The 10212-nt window shown below is 44.5% G+C and overlaps 1 protein-coding gene across 1 annotated transcript in view; it reads left to right on the top strand.

Annotated features, from left to right (window-relative positions):
• MSH6 (mutS homolog 6) overlaps window positions 1–10212 on the top strand; it is a 37974-nt gene that overhangs the window by 4685 nt on the left and 23077 nt on the right. The window contains exon 3 of the mRNA XM_019516305.1: window positions 8106–10094. Within this exon, the coding sequence (XP_019371850.1) occupies window positions 8106–10094 (1989 nt within the window). The remainder of the gene's footprint in view (window positions 1–8105; window positions 10095–10212) is intronic.

The following is a 10212-nucleotide window of genomic DNA, read 5'->3' as shown; positions in this document are numbered from 1 at the left end:
AATGCAGAGGTCTTGTGTGGGACGGAGGCACAGCTCGTGGGGTGTGGGCAGCTCTTGCCACTGCTAGCACCTTAGGAGGGCAGAGGGACATGTGGCCCCAGATATCCATGGTGTGGGGCAGACTGCAGCTGTGGGGTGGAGCTGGCACTATGCAGCTCTTCTTGCCAGGGGCTGGGCTCAGAGCGGGCTCTGGTAGCACTGGGAGGAGGCTGTAGCCACCCCAAATTTTGCCACAGCTCCACTCTCAGCCCCGTATCACTGCCTGGTATAGCCGTGGCTTTTTCTGGTGCTTGGGTGGAAGTGGGGCATTTATCTGGGAAGCAGAGGAGCTGTGGTGAAGTTTGGGGTAGCTGCAGCCTCCCCCCAGCACCACCAGAGCCTGCTTTGAGCCCAGCCCCCGGCAAGACGAGCTGCACAGCACCAGCTCCACCGTGCAGCTGCAGCATGCCATGCAAATCTAGGGGGCATGTGCCCCCCCCACCCTCCCAAGTTGCAAGCAACAGCAGGAGCTGCCCCCACCCCACGAGCCACACCTCCGTCCTTAGGGGCCCCCCCATGACACCGGGCTTACCACCTCCTTAAATATTGGCCCCTAAATCTCTATTCATGCATCCCTACTCACAATGTTCTCATATGACACTTTCTCTCCCAACAAACTAAGGAAACTCATTAAGCTCATTAACACGCTAAGGAAATACAGACTTGGTATTGTATGGTGAATACATAACTGATTGTATCATTGCATTCAGTGGGTAGTCATCAGCGGCTCAGTGTCTAGTTGGGAGGAGGTACCAAGGAGGATTCCTTGGGGAACTATCCTGGATCTGTTATTGTTCAGGATCTTTTAATGATTTATATGATGGGATCAAGTGCATGTTTAACAAATTTGCAAACCACATGAGTGTGGGAGAAGTTGTAGATGCTCTGGAAGGTAGGGCTAGGATCCGCAATGACCTGAATGTGCTGGAGAAATGTACAGTCAGTTGGATTAGAATTAGCAAGGATGGGTGCAAAGTCCTGAATTTGGGATGCAATAATTGCATGCCCAAATATGGACTAGGGAATGACTAGCTAGGCTGCAGTACTGCAAAGAAGAACCAAGGGGATAGAGTAGACCATAAGCCAACAGTGTGTTCTTGTTGCAGAAATAGCCAACAGCATCCTGGATTGTATTAACAAGAACATCACTGGCAAATCAAAGGAAGTGATTCTTCCACTCTGTTCAACACTGCTGAGGCTTTACTTTGAGTATGGCTTTCAGTTTTGGGCCCCACACTTAAGAACAAAGTGGACAGTTTGGAAAGAGTCTAGTGTAGGGTAACAAAAGTGACCAGGGGTCTGAGGGAAAAGATTTACGGAGAAAAGCTGAAAGAACTTGGGTTATTTAGTCAGGAGAAGAGAAGACTCAGGTGGGATTTGATACATCTTCTAGTACCAGAAGGGTAATTTAAAGAGCAGATGCAGATGGGCTTTTCTCTGTGGCCATAGGGCCACATATTGAGTGGAGGAAATTTAGATTAGAGATTGGGAGGAACTTTCTGATTATGAAGGTGGCCAAACATAAGAACAAGCTATGTAGAGAAATTGTGGAATCCCTATCCTTGGAAGTTTTCAAGAGCAGGCTAGACAGACACTTGACTGGGATGGTTTAGTCAGGGCTGATCCTGCCTTGAGTAGGGGGGCTGGACTAAAGGACCTTATGAGGTCCCTTCCTGTCCTACTTTCCTGTGAACCTATGAGTCTTTGATCCCTCAGTTTGTTGTAGGGAAATGTAGAGACATGGGAAGAGAGAAATTGCAATGTTGGTTCAGATCAGTGGCCCTTTTTCTCCAGCCTCCTGCATCTGACAGTGACCAGCAACACCTTCAGAGAAAGATGCAGGAAACTACAGTGAGTAGTTATAGAAGAAACTTCTCATGGGGAAGACCAATCCTAATGGAGAATCATGGGCCACCTTGCTGACCAACTGACGCCATGTCGAACTTTAGCCGTTTGTTTGAGTTTTGTCCCATAGACTCTTTATAATCCATTATATCGCTTTTCCTCTTTGCTCCGCAATAGCATCCTAGGTACTTTGGGCATTTTTACACACGTAAGCACTGGGCGCTTTGAAAAGTACCCGGCACTGCAACACTTACAGTTGTATAAGTGGCAAAATGCGCATCGGTGCTGAGAAAATGGCAGTGGTGTACTTTTGAACTAAAACACCTTGGAAGTACTTTAGTTCAGAAGTGCAGCGCCGCCATCTTCTGCATGGAATTTTGCCACTTATACAACTGAATGCGGTGCAGCACAGTTTGTCTTAGCTCACATGTAGAGTCTCTGAAGCAGTGGATCTCCAGCGTGTCATGGGGGGGGGGGATATGTATAAATGCCCTTTGTTTTCAAGTTCCTTGAGAATGCATGTGTGCATTTCTTTTGAGTCTAACAGCTTTCCTATCCCCTCTGCTTTGACATCTGAGTCTGTGAAAAGGGGTACTATCTTCTGAATACTTTCTCTGAAGAAGACTGATTTAAAACGGTTATTTAGTTTCTCTTAAATGTATTTTATCCATCTCAATTTACTTGATAATGCCCTGTGAGTTCCCACTTATTCTCTCACAAGACGTCTGCTTCTGATACATTTTAAATTGTTTTTTGTGTGTTTGTTTGCTCGTCAGAGTCTTTTAGCTTTCCTGATTTCTATCTTAAATTTTTACCTGCCATCATGAAGGTGTTTACTACTAAAATTCTGTTAAAAATGGAGAAATAAATATGAAAGCAGCCTTCAAATCGTAATCCATTGTAATAGCAATACTGTAAGAATTTAATTGTTGTGACCTGAAGGATGCAAAATAGTATGTATTTGCCAAAACACGGTGAGTAAAGAAACAATTTTTAAAAATCATCTCTAATGGTGTATTCACTGTTTGCACCTTCACTGAATTATTTAATCATGTACTGAAATTGTTTCTGAACTCAGTTAAACACAGAGAACATATTTCTGTAAGGCAGCAGTTGAAAATGTAATTCCTGTAAAATATTGGACTTGTCTATAGTTACTTGTCACAGTTCTCTGGGTTTGAGTGGTGATATTTTTGCATAGTAACTTGCTGTTTGCATTTTATTTTTGCTACACTTGGGAAGTGATTGGGGTAAGCGATTTGAGGAAGAGGAACAATGATCTCTTACTAAAAAAAGGGTTTAGATAATATCACAAAGAACTGACTTTTAACTCGGCCCATGTCAGCTAAGTCTTTTCAGTTTGTAGCATTTCCATTTGGACTGTAACTACTTCCTTCTTCAAACAGACTTCCTCTGGTCCATATATTGCCCAGGCCCCACTGCAGTTATGCCTGTAACAATACTGGCCCAGACATCTAGAGTATTAGAAGCTGTTACAGGCAGAAAAGTGCTTTTGGCAGAATAGTTCATATTAGTCCAGCAAGCAAAATAAGCTGTACTGGTAAAAGCACTTTACAGCCAGTATGATGGTGCTTGTGTTGGGGCTTCTGTCAGTCAGACTGTCATGAAGAAGCCCCACATGTCTAACTGACATGACAGTAGGAGCAAGTTTTTAGAATAGATCTGGCCTGTGAGTGCTTTTCCTGTACATTCATGGTTATAACCCATTGGAAAAAAAGATAAGAGTTGATAGAGGGCTCAGCAGTGTGTGTTGGATACCATTAAATAGATATCGGAAATTTAAAAGGAGATACTTCAGTTTGGGAGGCTAATACTACATCTCATAGGGTTAGTAGTAAAATATTTGCCTCCGAAAATTACAGGGGACCATTTTGTAATATGCAGTATTGTACCCAGTGGGCGCATCTACCTGAGATGCTACATCGCTATAGAGATGAGCTCCAGCGACATAGCTCATCACTACAGTGAAGTAGCATCTAAAAATAACCATGCACCTCTGGGACTGTGCAGTACTTGTGGTACTGCGTGCGTAGTCATTTGGTACTTGCTTTAACAAGTACTAAATGCACAGTCTCAGACATATGGAAACGTGCCCTGTATGGGGTAACTTGATTTTTGGACCTCAGTATGAGAGAGAAGATTTAATCACTAAACTGAAAATTGGTAGTTGCCTACAGGCCAGTAATCATGACCTGGTCACCTATGATATGGCAGGCAGAGGACATTTAAAAAATAAGCTTAGGAAAATTATAAGCACAATTTGTTGGGAGGAAAGATTTAGCCATGGAAACAAATGAAAATTGAGAAGTCCTTTAAGAAGGATTCAGCAAGAAATCAAGGAAAAGGACAACTTGATCAGAAATCTGTCCTGGTTTGTTGTTCACCTGAAGGCAAACCTGGCAGTGGGGAGAGTAATATATAATAAATAGGAAAAACGATAAATAGTAAGACTGATATATATTAGAAAACATGACATGGAAAATAGTTTAAGGAAATTAAAGATAAAGGGGGAAGGAAAATTCATGGCAGGCCTGATTTAAGGATGGTAAAGAATTTTAACTGTATAAAGAACAAAAGGAATCCTAGCAATAGCACAGGTCTGTTACTAGTAGAATATGGTAAAATTTAACAATTTTGTAGAAAATGGCTGAAATACTTAGAAGCAGGATGATGTACGTGTAGCATATGAAGATGAAAGTAGCTTCCAAGCTGTTAATTAAACAAGGAAGATGTCACGTAGTAGGGATAAACATTAGGGCCAGATTTCATAGATATTAGGGCTGGAAGGGACCTCGGAGGATCGTCGAGTCCAGCTCCCCGCCCAAAGGGCAGGAAGTCAGCTGGGGTCATAGGATCCCAGCAAGATAAGCATCCAATTTGCTCTTGAAGGTGTTCAATGTAGGTGCCTGAACCACCTCCGATGGCAGGCTGTTCCAGACCTTGGGGGCTCGGACAGTAAAGAAATTCTTCCTTATGTCCAGCCTGAAATGGTCTTGTAGTAGTTTATGACCGTTCGACCTTGTAATCCCTCGGGGCGCCTTAGTGAACAAACGTTCCCCCAGATTCTGGTGGTCACCCTTGATAAACGTATAGGTGGCCATCAGATCACCCCTGAGCCTGAGCTTTTCCAGGCAAAAGCCCCATGGCTCTCAGCCAGTCATCGTACGGTCTGTTTTCCTGACCTCTGATCATGCGCGTGGCTCTTCTCTGAACTCTCTCAAGCTTCTCCACATCCTTTTTGAATTGTGGAGCCCAAAACTGGACGCAGTACTCCAGCTGCGGCCTCACCAAGGCCAAGTACAAGGGGAGAATGACGTCCCGGGATTTGCTTGAGAAGCATCTATGGATGCAAGCCAGCGTTTTGGTCGCTTTAGTAGCTGCAGCATCGCATTGCAGGCTCATGTTCATCTTGTGGTCAATGATGACCCCCAAGTCTCTTTCTTCCGTAGTGCTAGCCAGCGTAGCACTGCCGAGCCTATAAGGATGCTGCAGGTTTTTCTTCCCAAGGTGGAGAACCTTGCATTTTTTGGTGTTAAACACCATCAGGTTCTCGTCCGCCCATTTGCTGAGCCTGTCCAGGTCAGCCTGGATCACCCGCCTGTCTTCTGGCATGGATGCTTTGCCCCAAAGTTTGGTGTCATCGGCGAACTTGGCCAGTCCGCTTCTGACTCCAATGTCCACATCATTAATGAAGATGTTGAACAATATGGGTCCAAGGACAGAGCCTTGGGGGACCCCACTGGTCACAGGACACCATGATGAGTGACTGCCATCTATTACTACCCTCTGGGTCTGACCACGGAGCCAATATCCCAGCCAGCGGATCATGGTGGACCCAAGGCCACAATTGGCCAGTTTTGCCAAGAGGTGATCATGAGATACCAGATCGAAGGCTTTTTTGAAGTCAAGATGTATGACATCAATCTCTTCTCCCTTGTCCAAGTGATAGGTCACCTGGTCATAGAAGGAAATGAGATTGGTCAAGCAAGACCTACCCGCAACAAACATGTGCTGGCCTTGATCTTCTTCTTCATGCCCCCTCCCTCCCCCCTCCACCACAGCAAACTTACCAGCTGCATGCAGCTCTCTAAGTTGCAAGGCTGCACTCCTTGCTGCCTGTGTGCTGTGCTGTGGCTGCACAAATTCATGGCAATTATTGGCCATATCAGGCCAATTTCTCATAGTCAGTTTTCCTTATATCAATGCGAATCTGATATCAGACCGACATATCTGTGCACCTCTAGTTCTGCAAGAGCTAGTTGAGGAGCTCTCTGGCCTGCTCAGTTAAATGTATTATTGTGGATTTTTGGAGGAAGCAGACTGGAAGAGAATTATTGTGCTGGAATTTCAAAAGGGCAAGTTGGATCAGTTGGGGAGGTGCAGATAAATTGTCCAGATCTCAGTGCTGGGCAAAAGGGTGAAAACCAATGATTCAGCTAGTAAGAGTTGAAGGATAGGAATTTAATTTAGGCCCGGCAACCCTGCTTTGTGGGAAATAGGTCTTGTCAACAAACCTGGTTTTTTGGGGGGGTTTTTCTCCCCTTGGCAGGTAGAAGTTTAGTGGATAAAGAGCAGTGTGTAGATATAATAGACTATTGTAAGATGTTTGATTTAGTGTTGCACAACATGCTTATTAAAATTTAGCAGTATACAGTAACAATAAAGCATAGGTTAAATGGATTACAAAGTAGCTGAGTGGCACCGCCAGTAGGTATTGATAGGGATAAATAATCATATGGTGATGTCACTCATGGGGGTTTTATAGGACTCTACTGGAATTGGATAGTCAACGTTTTCAAGGATCTGAAAGTAAATACAAAATTAGTGCTGAAAAAATTTCTAGACAACATGCAGGCTGGTAGAATTGTGGATAATTAGGAAGGCAGAACCATCACAGGGAGCAATCTGAATGGTTTGATAAACTGGACTTAATTCAAACAAATGCGTTTTAGTTATGCCAGATGTAAAATGGATATTTGGCCTTTCAGAGACAAGGAAAGCAGGCCCAAGTATTTTGGGGTGGGCTACAGCCACCCCAGAATTTGCTGTAGCCACCCCTCCCAGCACCACTGCTGCCACTGCCTGCCTGCCCACCCCAAGTGCAACTCCAGCCCAGCTCTGAGCTCTCTGTGGGCAGCCCGCCCTCACCCCACGCACAGATCCAGGGCAGGGGCAACATACCCCCCCATGCCTCTCCCAGGTGTGTGTGTTGGGGGGAGCCACCCTCCTCACCACACCCCTTGGATGAGCTGCTCGTGGGGTTGCATTCACAGCCTTTCCTGGGCAGCCTCTGAACTGCTCCCTGCCATGCCCCTTCCCCCAATAGACTTACCAGCGAAACGCTGCTTTCTGAGCTGCCAGGCTGCGTTCCTGTAAATCGGCTATCGGATCAGTATCAGCCAATATGGCTGGTTAATAATTGGCCATTGGTATCAGCTAAGAAAATCTTTACCGGTGCACCCCTAGGGAAAGACATAATGAGAACCAGTGGCAGAAAACTGAAGTTTGATACCTAAATGAGAAATAAAGTTAATTTTTAACTGAACGCATGGAAAAACAATCTGATCAAAACAGGTGGTAGACTTGCTGTGGAACAGCTGGCACATAAGTGTGCTTGCAGTTACCCTGGTTAAGCTTTCATTTATCATGGGTAAATTGCTGGTATGTGAACATCAGCATTAGGTGTTCTGTGGGTAAGTCTTTACCCTCATGAACTTGCTTTAATTCTATTGTTTGTCCATCACCTAAGGAAACAAACTTATGAAGGAAATAGTGGATTCTTCATCTTTTTTATTACAAAAAAGAGACTGGATAAAGAGACAGTTCAGTCAAACATGAGTTACTGCACCAAACCCAGGTTAACTGAGGGAAGTGCAGCATCCTGTGATGTACAGGAGATAAAGATTGGATGATCTAGTCTTGTCTTCTGGCCTTTAATGAAGAACTTCACATGTTTTCCAGGCCCCTCCCTTATCCTTCCTTTTATCCTTTGTTGATCTGTCCTGTTAATATTAACCTCCAAAGAGTTATTTTGGGATTGGGTCTGAATTCTTTCCAATCCCTTGCAGGAAATGCCATAGTTGCTTGTATTGACAAAAGTTTGCAGAGAACTATGAATACCTATGGTGTTTCATTGCATTTTGCTGTATGTATCCTAGTGTATGTAGTTGTTTATTTTATTTGTCTTTGCTTTCTAACAGGTGAGTGAAAGTGCATCAGGCAACAGTGAGGATTATGAGAGTGATGAGGAAGTGAAAAAAAATAAGCAAACAACTAGCCAGAGAAGAAGTGCTGGAAAATCCAAGAAGAGAAGAGTGTTTGACTCTGACACTGATAATGAAGGTTCAGATGTGGAGTTTAAGCCAGACGCTAAAAATGAAGCAAGCAGCGATGAAGGCAGCAGTGGAGTGGATGAAGGTGAATCTGGAGACTCTGAGCCAGACACAGAGATGGATATAGAAAGTCCTGTTAAAGTTGCCTCTAAACGAAAGAGACTAGCCATAAACAGACCAGCTAAAAGGAGGAGCTTGGAGAATGACCTTCCCGAGGCACCCAAAAGAGTGGCAGCCGTTTCTTTAGAAACCAAGTCCAAGCTGACATCTTTTGCAGCACCTGAAAGCTTCGAGTCTCAGCCAAATACAGGCAGTGGAGGAGTTGGCAGTTCTGTGGAATGGGAACACGATAAGTTTGAATGGCTCCATGAAGGAAAAAGGAGAGATGGATGCAGGAGGCGGCAGGGTGACCCTAGTTATGACCCATGCACCCTCTATGTGCCAGAGGATCACCTAAACAAATGTACCCCCGGAATGCGAAGGTGGTGGCAGCTCAAGAGTCAGAACTTTGACTCTGTGATTTTCTACAAAGTTGGCAAGTTCTATGAGTTGTATCACATGGATGCTGTAACTGCGGTGAACGAGCTTGGACTGATATTTATGAAGGGTACATGGGCCCATTCAGGGTTCCCAGAAATTGCGTTTGGCAGGTTCTCTGATGTTCTAGTTCAGAAGGGGTACAAAGTAGTCCGGGTTGAGCAGACAGAGACACCTGAAATGATGGAGGCACGCTGCAAATCCCTGGCTCACCCAACAAAGTTTGACAAGGTTGTACGAAGAGAAATATGTCGGGTAATTACTAAAGGGACGCAGACTTACAGTGTTCTGGATGGTGATCCATCTGAAAACCATAACAGGTATCTTCTGTGTATAAAAGAGAAAGTTGAAGACTCTTCTGGCCATCTGCGTGTATATGGTGTCTGTTTTGTTGACACTTCTGTTGGCAAATTTTATGTTGGGCAGTTTCCAGATGACCGCCACTGTTCAAGGTTCAGAACTTTGGTGTCACATTATACTCCTGTGCAGATCCTGTTTGAGAAGGGAAACCTCTCTTCAGACACGTACAAAATACTGAGAGGCTCACTGTCTTCTTGCATGCAAGAAGGTTTGATCTCAGGCTCCCAATTCTGGAGTGCTTCTAAAACACTAAAAACTCTGCTTGAGGAGGGATACTTCAAGGATAAGGAAAATTCTGATGATGAATGTACTTTGCCTCCTGTGATCAAATCCATGACTTCAGAAAGCGACTCTCTGGGACTTACTCCTGGTGACAACAGTGAATTAGCTCTGTCAGCTCTTGGCGGCTGTGTCTTCTACCTTAAGAAGTGCCTTATTGATCAGGAGCTCTTATCTCTGGTAAACTTTGAGGAATACATTCCTGTGGACATTGATGTGACCAAAGCTACCGGATCAAGTAGTTTCTTTGCGAAAACTAGTCAGAGGATGGTACTGGATGGGGTGACTCTAATGAACTTGGAAATCCTCCAGAATGGAACCACTGGCACCATGGAAGGAACGTTACTGGAAAGGATGGACACCTGTTGCACGCCCTTTGGAAAGCGACTCCTGAAACAGTGGATCTGTGCGCCACTCTGTAATCCTTATGCTATCAATGATCGTTTAGATGCGGTTGAAGACCTTCTGGCAGTGCCTACTAAAATGTCTGAAGTTAGTGAACAACTAAAGAAACTCCCAGACCTGGAAAGGCTTCTGAGTAAAATTCACAGTATTGGATCTCCACTGAAAAGTGAGAGTCATCCAGACAGTCGGGCCATCTTTTATGAGGAAACCAAGTACAGCAAAAAAAAAATTGCTGACTTTCTGTCTGCACTGGAAGGGTTTAAGGCAATGAATGAGATCATAGACATGATGGAAGAAACTGCTGATGATTTCAAATCCAAAATACTTAAACAAGTAGTGACCCGCAAGTCTAAAACTCCAGAGGGCCGCTTTCCAGACCTCCACACAGAGCTTA

The sequence above is a fragment of the Gavialis gangeticus genome, unplaced genomic scaffold (genome assembly GCF_001723915.1).
Source record: "Gavialis gangeticus isolate Ggan-Ray unplaced genomic scaffold, GavGan_comp1, whole genome shotgun sequence".
Taxonomy (NCBI): Eukaryota; Metazoa; Chordata; order Crocodylia; family Gavialidae; genus Gavialis; species Gavialis gangeticus.
This window is presented reverse-complemented; position numbering and strand designations above follow the sequence as displayed.